Genomic DNA, 18,042 nt, shown 5'->3' on the forward strand with positions numbered 1-18,042 from the left:
AGAAAGTTTATATCTGCGACTAGAGGTTGGATGGTGTATTAGCACAGTCTCAGAAAACATGGCAACTCAGACATGAAAACCGTCATTGCACATGAGCAGGAAACAGTTGTGGTCCTTTGCATGGGTATATTGTCACTCTTTACGAAAGGTCTTTTATGACAAGTTATGATAATGTTGCCAAGCACTGAATGAACAGTGTCAGTGAAGATGGTGCTGAAGAAGGAATGGAATGAAAAGACAGAAATACATGGTGAAGAACTTAGAGAGGTGGAAAAAAACAGGAAGCCATATGATATTTCGCAATACATTGACGTGGCAATAATAACAGTCATTGTGAAGCTAATACTGTTTACTTTGAGTGACTCAGAGGGGCCCCTGTAACATGCCAGGGATTACATTTTTTTGTACGTGTCAGAGTGATTGGGGCCCAAAATGTAGTGGTGCCCCTGTGTCCATCTTTATGCGAACAGCTGAGGATGCACATTTTCACACTCGCTCATCTTCGTCAGTGTGTTGCCTACTGCTTTTAATACTTTTTTTCAAACACCGTATTGTTATAATTTGACTGTATTTTTGTGGCTGCCATAACTCTGAAATGGGTCCATCCTAAGTAGGTCAGGGGATTCCCAATCCTATTCCAGGCAAGTGATGCTCTCTTCTGACACACAGAATGACATCGGATTTTAAAGTCACCAACATGACATTGCTGATCAGTAATCAGCTCGCTCCCCTCTGATATTTGTTAAATAGTCCCCCCCTTTACCTTGTTGGGCTTTTAATTTGGTTATTCATGCTAACCTAATTTTTTGTGGGGGCCAAAGCAGCACAGTGAAGAATTTGTGTAAATTTTGCCCTGAGTCAGGCCTCTCAGGCAGTCCTTCATCTGTGCACAAGTCCCTCCTGCTTGGTTTGCTTCTCTCATACATGATCATTATGTGATCGTAGTTTTTTCTGAAATATATCCTTTGCAATCTTCAAAATACCATGAGGCTCTATTAACAGCACAGTGGCAACAACAAGGTTGTTTGAATGTGATGAACCCGGACCTGAACAGTTGGCCCAGAATTTTTAACTACGTAAACAATTTAGGCAAATGTTACTTAAATATATTGAGTTTGATATAAGTACTTTATCAATTGTCATATATTGTACTACAATAAGGGCATCACTGTTTCACTAGCATCTTTGTGTTGAACAGACTTAAACTTGTACGGGTTTGACGAGGGCTTGTCTGTAATGGATGTGCATTTAACAACATTCGTCATATAATAGAAATACTAATACACATTCTTTGCATGATCCCTCACATGTGGTTATTAAACACATGATTGTTTCATAACACCTGATATCTGAAAACATATACAGATATTTCTGTGCTAGGCCAATATCAGCTGACCCACAAATGTAATGGTTGGGATCTGATATATTTATGGAAATAGAAGATGTGAACAAAGATTAATTTTCATTACAGTGTCTCTGTTGGGCTTTATGTGAGATATGAATATCCAGTGGGATATTTCTAATCTTTTCCCCTAATATTTAAGATTTCAGACTCAGATTCAGAATCAGAATTCCTTTATCCCTTTTCTTTTATCAAAATGGTTAGAAAAATGTTGGAGGATTATGGAAAATGCTGTTAAATGTCTCTCTTATTTTATTTCATCTTAATGTACCTCTAGTTTAGGTTTAGCTCTGCGACTGAAACGCAGTGGGAGCACGTGAGACGCACACGCTGTGGTTACCTTTGCCAATTGGATTGGTGGAGTTTAGAGATGGTATAATTGTCTTAGAGCCTGAGAGGCTGCATCGAGGGATCATTAATCCCTGCAGCTGCAGTGCATGGCTAGTGGCTGTCAGCCGCAGCGTAGTATCTGAGTTTACTATATATGGGCAAAGCCAGGCAGAGCAGGAGCTGCACTCGCTTCCGTGTTTGTGTGATCAGGGAGTGCACAGCCGGGGGAGCTTCACTGTCTCCACTGTTTCATTCATTTAGAGGAGTAACGCTAAGCAAGTGACCCGAGGAGGAAAATGGCGTATGAACTGAGTAAGGCTGTTCATCTTTTAATGGCAACCGTAAAGAGAAAATGCAACGAAACTCTGATTTTTGGGGGGGTGGGATCACTCCGCAGACAGACAGTCAGCCAGGTAGCCCCGTACAGCCAAGCTAGCTAGCCTCGCCCATGACTGCACGATTTGGCAACTCATCTCGCCTTAAGAAAGAAAGACCCCGGCATTGGAAAATAATTGTTTTGGGTTGCCTGTTTTCTTGTTTTCCGTTGAACTCGGTCTGCTGTGAGGAGGATTTGGTCCTAAACGCAGCTCGTGACAGTGAAGTCGAGTTAGCGTTAGCTCGTCGTGCTAACGGCTGTCAGGAAATAGTTTCGCTCACATCGCATTGTTGTGACATGCCCGGACAGAGGTGGGCTGTCTCGTCGGGCACTTCTGCCGGAGAAGTCGTTTAGCTCACAGAAAGTAAAGGGGTTTGTGTGTGTGTGTGTGTGTGTGTGTGTGTGTGTGTGCTTTTAATGCGGAGCTGGTGGAGATGAGAGTGATGTGAAAGATATGCAGTATGTGATTTTTTTTTTTTTTTTTTGTGAGGCTTATGCGGAAGCCGAGCTTTCTTGGTAGTGTCTGATTTACTGGTCCTCAGTTAGTGTCCATATTGTCTAGGGCAGACAGAAAACCGCTTCTTTGTCGGTGGGTTTACATTTATGTATTTCAAACCTAGCCAAGAGAATTGAGTCGCTTGCTTTTTCCATCTTGTCTGTTAACATGTAAGTTAAGAGCCCAGTTAACTATTCAGATGCTCGATTTTTGGGGCTGATGCCGATATTAGGAGGTACAAAATTCACATACAAATATTATCAGCCGATAAACACACATGTTCGGCCACTGTTCCATGAAACACTTGTGACATAGGTGTGTGTGTAGCTGTATTTTAACAGTTTAACAGTAAACTTTATTGTTAAATTGTAGGTCTGCATTGACACAGTAAACTTCACTTTGATTTTATTAAATATAAATGATCCCATAATCTTTTTAAGCTTTTTATGATATTAAAATAGTCTTCATATCAGCACATATTGGGCAACATATACACTGAATGCAGATATATATCAGTGATTGGCTAATATCTGACAATATTAGACAACTGATATATCGGTCCGGCTCTGCAAATAACCCAAATTTAGAAACCTATTACTTCTATACTGGAACCATGTCAGAAGAGATCAGCAATAGTATTTCTCATGATAAGAGTGATGTATAAATATTGAGACCACATTGTTGTAATAAGGGAAAAGCATAGCCGATCTCTTGCCTTCGTCCACTTCTTTTTTAGAGGAACACAAACCTCTCTTGGACGCCGCTATGACACCTCTGCGCTAAATTGGTCTGAACAGGGACTTGACTGATAAGGACAGACCTGGCTGTTTGGTCTCAGTGTCTGACTAATGCAGAACTAAGTGACGCCGCTTTATGTCTGCAGCACGGGGCAAAGATATTATTAGATATCAAGATGTGAGTCGTGTGTGTGTGGTGCCTCTTGCAAGATTTCACACCCCTGTTAGGTGATGTTCTTATTGTTCTGCATGTGCTGTGGTCTGTGGAGAAATTGTTCAATTTAATGCTGTATGTCTGTCATCTTTTATAAATCTCTTCTCTCTGTTTAGAACATGTATTCGCCAGTCTCCCGCAGATGGAGAGGGGAGTTTCAAAAGTGATTGGCGGGGATCCCAAAGGCAACAACTTCCTGTATACCAACGGGAAGTGTGTCATCATCAGGAACATTGATGTAATTTTCCATCTTCTTAAGAGAGTATATTTAATAGTGTGTTATGTATGTATTGCAGCCTTGGCTCTGTTTTGGCCATCCTTCACGTTCTCATCATCATATGATGATGTTTTACCTGCTATTAATAGTAAATTGCTTTGGTGAGTCAAATTTAAAAGGGTACGCTAGCATCAAGCTCAAAAGCATAATTTCACTGACCACTCAGCTGAAAGTTGAATGTTTAGTGCACGCTGACCACATCCAGTATCCATGTTAGGTGTGGTCATGACTGTGTGGATACAGTGCTGTTTTGTGCTAGTGGGACATGGCAACACAGTATGGTTAGTAGAGCAAATTGTACTGTTGCTGTACTGTCTCTGGTGCTTGCAAATAATTGTTTAACATGTTCAGAATTTAGCATTGTGTTATCTATAAGAATATCAATACATATCGATTCAAAGTATTTGAAACTGTTTCAATTCCAATTTTTTTGCAGTGGCTATTCATTTTTTCACTCTCTTCTGTGAGTTGACACAAGAACATCTGCAGTGTCCGTAAATTCCAACCTCCTCCAGAAGTTAATCAACTTAGATGCTGCTTTCCTGAACACACAAGCCTTGTTATTTATGTTATTTAGTAAGAGTCTAAATTTGATGCCCTGAGTGTTCATTCAAATCATCCTTGATCAATAATTCATCCTCAGCAAAAACAGCCTCTCCATACCTGCTGCAGCTTGTTGTCAGCTGATAGTGACCTTGGTTATACCTGCCACATCGTCTCTACCTGCACTGCATTTAAGAGTTAAAACCACTTGACACCGCTTAACATGTGGCACAGTGGCGAGGTCAGTTGGAGTACACCCTCTGTTGCAGCTTTAACTGTGGATGACATCATGGTGTATTGAACACTGAGTGCAATGTTCAAAATTGAGAGCTTTAAACACCATTGGTCAGCAGGTATTCACTTACTCCTCAGTCAGGAAGCAGTTGTTTAAAATGTAATGAACATTGTTAAGTGTTAAATGTAACGAGTAAAATTTTATTACAACAATGGTCAAAACCTTGAAAATAAGTTCCAGGTCAAAGGTAAAAACTGCTGTTATCTCACATGTCCTGTCTTTTACAGAACCCGGCTATAGCAGATGTTTACACCGAACACGCCCATCAAGTGACGGTCGCCAAGTACTCCCCCAGTGGATTCTACATTGCATCCGGAGGTAAATGATCCACCTGTGAACACATGTCAACAAATGTGTATAGCAGACATGTTGACCCCATGTGAGCCTTAGGTCCTTGTGTGGGGCCCTCCTGGTCATTTAAAAGTCGAGGCTCAAATCTAAAGGACGTACTTTTTATGTGAGGACACCCTCCTTCTGAATACCTTTCGTCCTTCTTTCCTTTAATTCCATTGCTTTATCTCTCTAATTGTCTATTAATTTATAATTAATTATACATCTTTTTGCCTTTGATTTTGCCTTCTTTTTGTTGCCTTTTTTAACTTCTCTTGGTTTGGCTCCTCTTACATAATATTCCTAAGTGTCCTGCTTTTGCTCAGTCAAAGCACATTGCTCTATAAATAGTTATTATTGTATTATTGATATTACTGTTATATTCTAAAACTATTATTTCTAATTTCTTTAGATGCATCAGGAAAGGTCCGTATCTGGGACACCACCCAGAAAGAGCACCTGCTCAAGTACGAGTACACCCCTATTTCAGGCAAGGTCAAGGACATTGCTTGGACAGAGGATAGCAAGAGGATGGCTGTTGTTGGGGATGGACGAGAGAAGTGAGTATGAGGGTGTGGGGTATTTAATGCATGTTCAGGAAATTAAAATGGCTTCATTAAACTCAGCCATGACTCAGCTTCTCCAGGTATCACATTGATTATGGTCCACTGTGCACAAGTCCGTTGTTTGCTTTAGATATTTTTACCTTTTTTAATATGCCGAATAACCCCGGTTTTGAAGGAATTATTATTACTTGCTTGATGTAATGGCTTTGTATATAATATCAACAGAGTTTTGCTCAATGTGTGAATACGATTGTAGTTTAATTTTTTGGCTCTTCTTTCAAACATCACAGAAATCTGCAACTGTATGCGTGTCCTTCTGTCGTTTTAGGTTTGGGGCCGTGTTCCTGTGGGACTCTGGCTCATCAGTGGGGGATCTCTCTGGCCACAGCAAGTTAATCAACAGCGTCGACATAAAGCAGAATCGCCCATACCGCATTGTCGTCGGCAGTGATGACCAGACCGCTTCCTTTTTTGAGGGGCCTCCCTTCAAGTTCAAGTTCACACTAAGTGTGAGTTACACTGACAACTTTTGGAAAGGGGTGATGTTTAGACAAAGTAGTTTGAGCTGAGATGATTTTGTAATACCTTTCATACCAAGTGAAAGTCCTGTAAGTTAAGTGTTTCTTTCACATTAAACCAACAATCTTATTTTTGATACTGTTGGTCATTTCAAGACTCTAGCTGTGCTGGTTTTGGACAGTGTGGGCTTGTTTGTCTATTTGCATATTACATAACCAACTTCCCTCATACATTCTTCCAGAATGCGTGCGCTGCATTCCCACTATAAACATGTGAATAACTTCCTCTGCTCAAAAATGATTGTGATCTGTTTTTAGAATTCAATCTGCAGTTGGTTTCTCATTTATTCGCTCTAAAAAAAAAAAAAATAGATAAAGAAAGAACGAAAGAATGAAAAAAAATGTTTCTTTTTCATTCTTTCTTTCTTTCTAAAAGTCAAGCAGCATCAGCACTCCTCTGAGGTCCTGCTGCCTTGGTGGTATTCTGCTCATGAACTCACTGATTCAGCTGCTCCAGACGGGGTAGCAGAGGAGGCTGAACAGCACTGTATGTGCTACAGACAATCGGAGGGAGGATTGTGATTTATTTTATTTATTTTGTCAGTCTTGAGGATGACCAAGACTTAGAGATGTATCATGTTGTATTATCTATAATAGCAGAATGAAAGGCTAAGGTACTGTGCAATATTTTTAAAATGGAGTAAAACTAACATGGACTGTATATTAATATGATGCTTTTTTTGTCTTTCTTTTTTTTTTTTATCCTTCTGTCTCCCTGGTAACCACTATAGCGTCACTCCCAGTTTGTCAACTGTGTTCGCTTCTCTCCAAATGGAGAGCGGTTTGTCACATCTGGCGGTGATGGCATGGTGAGTATTGGATTACTAGGCTTTGCCATTTGACCATATTAACATTTCAAAGCAAGATTATCCTCTGCCAGAATTATAAGTAATTATCACTGCGATATTATCAGAAATAATACACATGATGTCTCAACCTCAAGTGGCAGTTTTAAATATATCAAAACTTCACTATAACTGAAAATGTTGTTTTCTTAATGGGTATAATTTCCACAGATTTTCATCTATGATGGAAAGACTGGCGAGTTTGTTGGCTCACTGGGTGGAGAGAAGAGCCACAATGGAGGGATCTATGCTGTAAGTAGGTTTTATGTAATATTTTTTTTTTTTGTTGTTGTTGAATAAGGAAAAATGTGTCTATGTTCACTATACTGTTTACCTTGCCAGTATGTCCCGATGTAGTTGAACAGATTCTCACCACAGTTGTTAACCTCTTTGTCATCCTCTGTCCCAATAACTTGCTTAGCTGGATAGGTTTAATTTTTTAGGTGAGCTAGTTGTAGTCAAAGCTGGCATGCACATTTCATAGAGTGTATGGACACAAAACATGTTTCTTTCCCTTCAAATGAGGGATTGATTTACTGATTAGAATTTTCTGTTGATTTATTTGTTTTTCACATGGCAGTGTTTTTTCTGAACATTTATAGGTCACTTTGAGAGTCTTCACACAAAATAATTGCAACATTGGTTACATGTATATTGATATAATACTTTCTTTTAATCTTCTACCTCCTGCAGGTCAGCTGGAGCCCTGACAGCACTCAACTGATCTCCGCCTCAGGGGACAAGACAGTAAAACTCTGGGATGTTGGTGCAGGTACGGCCGTCACCACCTTCAAAATGGGCACTGATGTGGCAGACCAGCAGCTGGGCTGCCTGTGGCAGAAGGACCACCTCCTCAGCATCTCCTTGTCAGGATACATCAACTATCTGGACAAGAACAACCCTGACCGGCCCATACGTACCATCAAGGTCAGACTCTAGAGTTTAAAGATGCTGCTCCTGGTATTGTTAGTAGAGCTCCTTGAAACTGATACAACAATGTGTTCAAGTTGCTAAGAACATGTTGATATTGAAAATGAATTACCAGACATTTGCAAGCATGTATTGGCATTTGTAAATAAGAATCTGCAAATTACACAGATGTTTGTACAAACTGAGAGCTGACTGTTAGTAGCTTGTGGTTCATATTTCTTACTGTTATGATGTAATGAGTCTGACAAATTGTCACAGAGCTGGGATTTGTATTATTTGTATTATTTCAGTGGTTTTCCATTCAGAACCATTTTTTTTACATAATGTGGCTTTGAAATATAACAACATATACACACAGAAGCTAAAACACTACTTTGCCAAGAGTTACATTTTGCATAAAGCGCTATCTGTGGGCTGTATTCAGGGGGTTGCTGAAAACAACTGGGGGCATGTGACTTGGAGATATTGTGTTCAGGACGGCAGAAAGTGCCAGTCACTGTAAAACAGGTTATTAGTCATGTGGCTCTCATTAGACTAATGTGCTGCCGGTGGGGGTTAATACTTTACATTAACTGTTGTTACGTGCCCTTGTAAGTTTATCTAAAAACATGTGCTTGTTTATCCTTCAGGGTCACAGCAAATCCATCCAGTGTCTGACAGTTCACAAAATTGATGGGCGACCTAACATCTACTCGGGGAGTCACGATGGACATATCAATATCCTTTTACTCTTTTACTAATCAGTTGAATCAAATTATGATTTATAAATGTCATTCAGTGTCCTGTAAGTAAACAAAAACAACAAAAACCCTCTGTATCTGTAGATGGAGTACAAACTGAGCACAAATTCAATATGTTGACATCATGTTACTGGTAATATGATAAGTAACACCAACAACAGATATTTTCCTGGGAATGCTTTTCTAAATACTGTATATAGTTGTATCAGAATTGAGTTGCTGATAGAAGATTGTTGTAGCAGAATAAAATGGACAGGCAGATTGAAGGCAGTACTACAACCTAATAGAGCTAAAGTGCAAACCATCGTTGGCAGCTACATACAGGTAATTTAAGAAGCAGAGACATTTGTTCTACTAATGGTCCAAGCTAGTCATTCTAATTTGGGCTTTTTAAGTGGAGATTAAATAAATACACTCTTAAGAACAGGCTTAGATGGAATTTTATTCAGTAAATGACTGGAAGCTTAAATGATTGATGTTTAGTTGGTAGTAGTTAAAGACTTTATCCTAGCAGAGATTTTTTTTTTCTCTAAAAACGATTTGTCTGGTAATTCATTCATCATTAGTCTTTTAAAGAAGTTTCAAAATTGCAGGAATATCTGAGATGAGGTATCAGTGCTTCGTGGAGAAGCCTCTGTGACACAGATTTCTCTCAGTCTCTGTAGTCACACAAACGAACTGCGTCTCTTCATTTCACAGTATGCACTGTGTTGACACTGTTAAGAATCCATTTCTACGGTTGATGTTCTCCTTTACGATTGCCTCACATTACTGGGATGCAGACACTGGGGAGAATGACTGCTTCAGTGGGAAGGGCCACAGCAACCAGGTGAGCAAGGTGGTGATTAACGACGCAGACGAGCTGGTGACATGCAGCATGGACGATACACTGCGCTTCACCACCATCAACAAGAAGGAGTACAGGTGGGGGTCTTCATGTGCTGCTGTGCAGATAACAACTGTAAGATGAGCTCAGTGGGGATTATAATGATTTTGTCTGTTAGTGATGATGGAAGTCGATATGTTCAGGGCGAACGTGTGGAAGGAAGCAGATTAAGATTTATCTTGTCATGACATTTGCTAATGCATGGATGTATTGGCGCTTAATGAATGTATAGAATCAGTAATGGCCCTCCTCCATTTTTTTACTTTATCTTTGACAAAAATAACTCAAAACCTTTCTGTGTGCACAGAACATGTATTGATGTGCAGTCATATCAATTGGGGTGGCAGCATCTCTGACCACAGGGATTTTGTTTGAGGACTGGTAGTTGGAACTGTGTCAGTTCACCTCCTGAGCACTGCTGCAGTACCCTTGAGCAAGGCACAAACCCCAATATTTTAGCCTTGCATGTCTTAGATGTTATGTCCTACTGGATCACTTTGATTCACATTGTGTGTGTCTGAATATCTCTGTTTTCTTGTTCTACCTCGAACTGGATACTGAACCTCATAATTATTTAATTTGTCCACCTCTTAATGTAACCATGCTTGTTTACGATAGGACTAACCCCAACTACTGCTTTTCAGTGCCTCTGATGTGGTGAAGATGGATTTCCAGCCTAAAAGTGTGTCAGTAGCATCAGGAGGGCTGTCACTGGCAGTGTGCGTTGAGCAGGTAATTTCTTTAGTCAGTTTCTTTTACTTTGGAGACATTTCCAAGGTTCCACAAAATCCACATCATCATATTTAAATCCTTTTTAAAATTGCAGTTTCTAGACATTTTTCATATTGGTCATCTGCTTTTTCTAGATTGTCCTGCTGAAGGACAAGAAGAAGGTCTTCACATTGGACCGTCTCGGCTATGAAGCAGAGGTCGGAGCTATCCACCCTGGCGGTACCACTGCTGCAGTGGGAGGAAAAGTAAGTGGGCAGCTAAAAAGACAGATAATCTGAGAATATGTGTTTAAGTAAGAAATAGCTTCGACGTGTCTAGGTATGTAACCCATTTTGAGTAACATCACAGGAGACAGTTACAGCACACTCTCCATCACACACTGGTGATATTGGTTGTGATATTCATATGTTCCTTTGTTTTTCCTCCTCAGGATGAGAAAATCCATCTCTACTCCATTCAGGGTAACACTCTGAAGGACGAGGGCAAAACTATCGATGCTAAAGGGACGATCACAGAGATGGCTTACTCTCCTAATGGAGCCTATTTGGCTACTGTAGATGATAAGAAAGTTGCCGCAGTTTATTGTGTGGCTGATGACTACAAGGTAGATGTTTGTCTGTCCTATACATTCTTTTTATGGGCCTCTCAATATACAATTCCTTATCAATTGAAGTCATGCCTCTTTTTATAATTATTTCTCACTCCTTTTTTTTTCCCCACCAGAACAAAACTGAGTATTACGGACATCATGCAAAACCAGTGTCCTTGGCCTGGTCCCCTGATAATGAGCACTTTGCGACTGGTGGGATGGACATGATGGTGTATGTGTGGACAGTTGGTGATGCAGACAAGAGGATTAAGATACCAGGTAGGCCAATCGTGCACATGTGCATTCACACATGCCCAGCTTGCACACAGGTGCGCATTGATGTACTTGAAAGTTGTTCTGTAAGAGCTACACATGTCCACTTTGCAACAAAAACCAAACATGCAGCAACCCGTTATCACTAGTAACCACAGGGGTTGCTAAATCTCAGCCACTCCGCCCCCAATCTCTTGTCTCAGAGATAGAGACACCATTCACCCTGTTGCCATCAAAATTATTTTGAAGCTGTTATTTTAAGGTTAAACAAGTTATATAATGTTCCCTGATTTGGCAACCCCTGTGGTTACCAGTGATAACGGGATGTGTGGTTAAATACAACACAGCTGTTCAAGCAGCTACTTTTGTAGAAATACAACAGAGCAGCCACTATGTTGTTTACAGTGCAGCCAAGCTTGAATTTTCATAAAGAGATCATGTGGTGATCTGATTTCATGCTGCTCAAGTAGTTTTCAAAAGCGGGCTGCAGTAGAGCTGGAGTCGGTGGTGTGCAGTCTGTTGCTCACTGTGAAGCTATGAAACGCTTTCCCCTGTGTTGAGACATTTTTACAACAAGGTTCTTCCATGCTTTGATTTCTGCAGACACTCACCGGTTGCACCATGTTAGTGACCTGGCCTGGATCGATGATCATACCCTCGTCACCGGCTCCCACGATGCCTGCATCAAGCAGTGGACTCTTAAATACTGAGTAGAAACATCCACATCTCCAGGAACAAGGACTACTGTAGACTTCAATCTTTCTTTCTTTTTTTTTTTTTTAACCTGTATTTTCACTGTCTAAACGGTGTTCAATGCTGTCTGTAAACATCTGAATTGTAAATGTTTCCGACTGGGGAAAAGCTCCCATTAAAAATAATTCAAGATATGTCTCTTTGACGCGAATAACCTCAGCCTGCACAGAGACAAATTGTGGAAGTAAACAATCTAACCATGAGTGCTTTTACTTCTCCTTGAGCGTTATGGACCCAGAAAATTATTTGTAAGCTCAACATTCCATATTTAATAGCTTTCACTCAGTTTAACTGAACTGCTTGTTTTGTGGTTGGGCTCAATACATCCTAACCCAACGGATGAACCAAAAGCAAATTTGTTTTTTCATCAAAATGGCGTTTGAAAGAAATGAAACCTTTTGGTTACATTCCTACAATGAGAAGTAACTAGTCCAGATTAATGTTGTTTGTCACTTTTTTTCTTCAACTTTTTCAGAGGTTGGGTGGTGTGTTTTTTTTTTTTTTGGTTTGTCTTAGGTTTCATACTTCTTGTGACTCACAACTCTTCCTGTTGGATTGGGAAGCAATAGTAGGAACTGAAAGAACAAATTACATGTACAATCAAGATGCTGTCTGTTCAGTTGAAGGTCCTGTAATGTTGCTGTGTCTTTGTTTGGGCCCACGATGCTCGTCTCACTTATTTTCTTTTTTTCAATGTCTTTATGCATCCGCTTCCAAAGTGGAAGTGAGGCATTATTATTAATAATATTAATAATAATAAAACACTTTTTATGCATTTTGCCTTTCATGCAGATTTGTCACAGATCTATGTGCAGGTTGTCCAGTGAGAATGAATTTCATCGCGTTCAGGATGGATTGAACCGTCGGTGATTATCAGTAGTGGTGAAAGGATGAGAGAGCTTCTTAACACTTTCCAAGACTTCACTGTGATGGAGCTTTTAATGTCCCTCTTTCTGTCTCCATTTTTAGGAAACAGTCATAGAGAGCATACTTGAATGAGAGAAGTATTCAAAATGTTACTCTTAGAAATACTTTAATGGTCTGGGGCCATTGGATCCCCCAGATTTTCCTCTTAAGAAACAAGTCAGATGTTTTATGTGCAGTGATTCACTCTTATCCATTCAATGGGAATCATATACCACAATTAACAGATGTATATAGTCTTGGCCGGGTCAATGTTTAATTCACTGAAAATACAAAATGACTGGAATCATCTAGCAATTATTGATGCCTTTTATTGATTACATTTCATTCATAGCAGTATAAAATATACATTTGGTGCACAGTTAAAAGTACATGTAAAAGAGTCACTGCAGGGGTGTTTGCTATTTAAATGCTGACTGTCCTCATGAATGACATCACACAGCTTCCACTGGATTTTCGGACATTTTCCTTTTCCTGGACATCTTTGACATTTGGGAGGAACATAATGATGTTTGCCTTGGTCACAAGTTGTTCAGGGTAAAAACCAATAGGGAGTCACATTAATACGTTTCCCAGCCAAGGGGCTATCACACAACCATGTAAATGCAACATTTATATGATTTAATTAAGTTCACACAACACACTTGTTTCCAAGTAACAATGGGATAGAGCTAACATTAAGAGTCATCCGAGCCATTTCAATGACTCTACTAAATTCTAAAGATAGAATATTTTCCCCTTTTCTGCACTAAATAATCAGCACGAAGGGACGAGTCTCACCTGATTCCTTTGATTCTGTCTGATTTTCCTTTTTTAAAACTCAAATGTGATTACAGCCTGGTGATGATGAGCCAACTACTTACGCTCATACTGATGGAAGACTGGAAGATTAAGCTTGGCTTTATTTATCCCACAAAAAAAGAGGCTTCCAGTTGATGTTTTTTGTGGTTAGATATATACCTACCAACATTACACCTAACAAATACTAGGTTTATGCTGACAAGTACACAGACAAGAGAAAAGAGACACACTTACAATATCCATGGTTCTTCATTGACAGAACTGACTAAGTCTGAGTCACTTGCAAGAAAATGGGCAAAACAAGAGTCCAAGTCCAGTTTTTTTTTTCCTGCAGTCCTGCTGCTTCAGAGAAGAGGGAGGTCAGTAAAATATTTTGGTAGAAGAAAAAATAGAGGAGTTGCATTTCTTCCACTGTTTACGGACACAGTCTGCTGAAACTGATAATGGTTAACCAGAGTTACCCCTCTCTCCGCACGCACCGCAGGTAAGAGGGTGAAACGGTCACTGGATATGCAGTATGGCAACATGTTTCCGTCAGCGCTTCTATCGGAAGAAGCAGCAGAAAAGTGAACAATTTGCCTGACACACCATATGATGGAATAAGTAACGTCAGAGCAACCTGTCGAGGAGATAAAAGGGTAAGAGGATCATACGCATTCATGTGGTTCTGTCATGTAAATGTGTTGTAAGAGAGGCAGTTGACTTGATGTTAGGCTTGATGCAGTCACTGCGAGATGGAAACCTTCAGTAATGTCAGCTTTTTAAAAACTGCAGTCAGAAAATCATCCTCGTGAGCATGTTATTGAACAGTGTTTATTAGACCACATCGTCTGAACACAGGGCATGAAAGTGTTGCCTCCTGCAGCACTCGCTGTGGATCCAACCACCATAGGTTCATGTCCAGTTCCAGTAAATTAAATTAGCCAGCTAGTTCTCATGTGATCATGGTGTCTTTTTCAATTACGTGCCCGGCTGCACTTTTGGTTCAATTTGCAATTTTGGATGTGGCGAGAGTCTTGACTGTGGTCGGTGAGTTGTTGTTGTTGTTATTTTTTTTTTTTAAATCTCAAATTGATTTTTATAGAAGGGATGTCTCTGCTATCAAGTTCATATTTGGGAGCCCTTTCATTTCCCATTTTCAGCATAGGTTCGTAGAGAGTTGCAACAGCACTGACAGTCGTCTGTGGTGACTGGATGATACAGAGAAAGGGAAAGCCTGAGAAAGTCAATGTTTAACACAGCTGCTGACTGCAGTTTGAAGGGCGATGGACTGCAGCAGTAAAACATGACAGGGTTGGATCAGGTAACTTTGAAACAGAGAATGCAAACTACATGCTGATTTTCACAATCCATAATTTTGGATTATTCAAACACTGAAACAACACTTTTTTTTTTTTTTTTTACTTTTGAATAATCTTTCAGAACCTTTTCAATGCAAACAAAATGGGTTTTGCACGTTCAGCGTACTGTGCTGTATTACTCACAAACTGCAGGCGTACTGTGTGTATTCTGCAACATGTATAAATAAGGCAATTAAAAAAAATTACAAAAATGTCATTAAGTAAATAATGTTTATAGAAGAACTACACAGTATTTATGAACCATTTACAAAGTATTATTAGCGTCAAGTGATTGTTTATTATAAAGCACCTAACAACTGGTTTATAAAGCATTTCATTGCTTGTTTACAGTGAAATAAATATGCATTTACCATTTATACATTGATACATATTATTAATCAATCATTATCATGTAATCCTGATCGCATCTTATCAGGTATAACCCAACCCTGCTTAATATACAGTGGAGTGGGTGGTGTTGTGATATGGCAGTAAACTTTAATGCTGCAGATAATAAAACATAATGTTTATCGGTGTACACTGTGCACACTGTGTGAGAGGATGCAATACTTGTGACTGTCTTAATGTAGTCTGGAACAGACCACGTTGCAGACATAGATAGTAGAAACTCTTGGAAATGTGTTAGACAAACAGCAAACTTTATTTATTCATTTATCATCGACTTGTTCTCAGTGCATGGTTAAAATCCAGATGTAACTCTACACTGAAAGACTTTTTTTTTGTCACCTCGACTGTTTTGCACAGTTTGCCTGCTGCTTCTTTTCCCCCACTGACTGGATGTCTATCTGCACCCTTGGAAACCTAATACCACTGTTACCTAGACTCCAGGGTTGGGAAAAGGTGTCCCAGAGGGGGTGTTCATCTTACTGACCGAGTTTCTTTATTGCTCATATCTCTTCCCCACATGGCAGTTCACGGTTCACAAAGTGCACCATGCATGGCCTCAGTTGCCCAGTCCTCCAGCCCTGTGCTGCAGCTATGAAACTAAAACTATGTCATGTTTTTGCCTGGTATCTATGATGCTGTGGGTCCGCCCTTGTGCAGTTTACACATGGAAGAAACAAGGCTCATGTTAGAGTAATATAGATAGTTGCCTGGCAGTAGTTTCAACAATATAGTCAATGTGAGGCCAAGGGAGAATAAAGCAGCCATTGATGGGAGAAAAAGCCCGAGGTAAGTTTTTTTTTTTGGATTGAAGACTGAAGCTCTTGTGACACCATTATCTCACAAGCTGTAGTGTTTCTGCAATGGCTCCAGTGGTAGTGGGAACCTCTTCCTCTGTGTCTGGCATGGCGCTGTCCCTCCGAATATCAGGAGATTAGCAGTCGGTGCTCTGTGTTTCTTTGGGTGAATCTGAGCTGGGTGTGTGTTACCTTGGCAGCTGGTAGAGTACAGCCCCGTTCCGTTGTTACTCCATCTGACCTGGGACCTTTTCCGGACTTTGTCCAAATGTGTGGATGAAGGCGTGTTGCTCATGCTTACCCGAGCTCAAGGAATGCAGCGGAACAATAGACGGCATGGATGAGCTGGACGGGCACTCTCCATTGTCTTTATGGTAGGAGAAACAAGACACCTCTTCCAGCATGGTATCTGTATGTTAGCACTCCAAAACGTTTAAATGTCAACTCCTCAGTGGCATGATGTATCATATAAACACTGTTCGAGGTAAGAAGCGGGACTGCTTTACGTTTGCTCATTGCACATGTCTGACTGCTGACTAACCTGCATGAAGAAGAAAAAGGCTGGGTTCATTGAATCGTGATGCCTTATCGATCCCCTCAGAGGTCTGTCTGTCCCAGCTTACGTCAGTGTGCTCAATACGCAAGCATCAAGACCCTTGTGTTTCATCAGGTTCTCGTAACATTGACTTAACAGCAGTGTCCACAGAGAGATCAGTTAATGTTCAAGAGATGGTTATGAGAAAGGTCTTCAAACAAGACCGGGGAACGTTGGTTTCAAGGTCCCTGCACGTGGGTCACATCTGGTGTGTGACGTTAACCAGCTTAAGGTCTACGAATGCAAGATTTTCAGCTGATGAGAAAGTCTGCACATAAGCACTCCCTGGTTAGCTAATCAGCTTGTGTTATTGTGCCACAGGTTCCCCATTTAGGAAATCAGTGTGTGGACCATCTTGCTGGATATCAGTGCTTTGACTATGCACTATGTAAGGATTTCAGTTTAAAACGTTGAAATCAACAGAATGTGAAAGGTGAACAGTTTTGTATTGTGTTGCAGAGTAGCTGAAAATACAGTGTACTAAACAAATGAATGTAGTGGAATACAAAGCACATCTGCCTCTCAGTTGTAGTGGAGTATAAGATAAAGGGGACATCAAGGTACCCGGCCTGCGCTGATGTCATCAACCTGAGGACGTCTGTGTGGTCGAGAGGCCTGCCAAAACCAGCCTCTGAGAAGGGTTTTCCTGTAAATACAAGGAAAGGACAGACAAGAGCAACTAACAGACTTAATTACATGGTAACCCTAACCCTATATATATATATATATATATATATATATATATATATATATATATATATATATATATATATATATATATATATATATATAGATATATAGATATATATATATATATAGATATAGATATAGATATCAGAACACAGTGACAGAAAATTGTGCCCAGATTTTGAACATGTAACTGCTTCTAATTTTAATGATAGGTATTAAAATTACCTCCACATCTCCTTCTTCACCTCTTGTTTAGTGATCATTGTAAGTGGACGGTGAAGCCCTCGGCGCTGTGGTTTACAGCAGTTAATGTTTGTCTTGCCTGCAGAGTAGGGGTGGCAAAGGGAGACAGGGACAGGGAGAGAGGGAGGGACTCATTAAAGTTAATCATTTTACAGTATTATTACCAACATCAGGTCTAGTCAGTGTTGGGTCAGTGATCGTCTTGTTATCGTTGGATAGGCATCCTGTACTTCGGTGAGTGTCCCCCGCAGCGATACTTCTCAATCAGTGTTGATATGAAATGCACTATTTTTATTTTCATCATTCTTTTTTAGTGTCATGGTCTGTTGGTATTTTACTACATAGGCTGTGAGTT

At 40.1% G+C, this 18,042-nt stretch overlaps 2 protein-coding genes across 3 annotated transcripts in view; both read left to right on the plus strand.

The window, feature by feature from the left end:
* The first annotated feature begins 1,886 nt into the window (after nt 1–1,886).
* wdr1 (WD repeat domain 1) lies at nt 1,887–12,667 on the plus strand. Its single transcript, XM_037100572.1, has 15 exons — nt 1,887–2,044; nt 3,672–3,793; nt 4,898–4,988; nt 5,413–5,560; nt 5,895–6,075; nt 6,876–6,953; nt 7,161–7,241; nt 7,683–7,916; nt 8,549–8,636; nt 9,427–9,583; nt 10,190–10,277; nt 10,412–10,522; nt 10,708–10,881; nt 11,001–11,145; nt 11,743–12,667. Exons 1-15 carry the CDS (start codon nt 2,029–2,031, stop codon nt 11,847–11,849), a joined length of 1,821 nt encoding a protein of 606 aa, XP_036956467.1. The 5' UTR covers nt 1,887–2,028; the 3' UTR covers nt 11,850–12,667.
* Nucleotides 12,668–14,094: 1,427 nt separating this feature from the next.
* The window catches only part of slc2a9l2 (solute carrier family 2 member 9, like 2), a 102,042-nt gene continuing 98,094 nt past the window's right edge, over nt 14,095–18,042 (plus strand). The window contains exon 1 of one of the 2 annotated variants that reach the window (XM_037100574.1): nt 14,095–14,255. The gene's annotated coding sequence lies outside the window, so the exon portion shown is untranslated. Of the gene's footprint in view, nt 14,256–17,851; nt 17,922–18,042 lie in introns of those variants that run through there. The other variant, XM_037100573.1, reaches the window with a different exon arrangement.

Source organism: Acanthopagrus latus, chromosome 6 (genome assembly GCF_904848185.1).
Source record: "Acanthopagrus latus isolate v.2019 chromosome 6, fAcaLat1.1, whole genome shotgun sequence".
Lineage (NCBI taxonomy): Eukaryota > Metazoa > Chordata > Actinopteri > Spariformes > Sparidae > Acanthopagrus > Acanthopagrus latus.

Coding starts and splice junctions, on each gene's coding strand:
- wdr1 (XM_037100572.1), top strand. Junction 8,637..9,426: donor GAGTCACGATGGACATATCA/ATATCCTTTTAC, acceptor CGATTGCCTCAC/ATTACTGGGATGCAGACACT. Junction 10,278..10,411: donor TGGCAGTGTGCGTTGAGCAG/GTAATTTCTTTA, acceptor TGCTTTTTCTAG/ATTGTCCTGCTGAAGGACAA.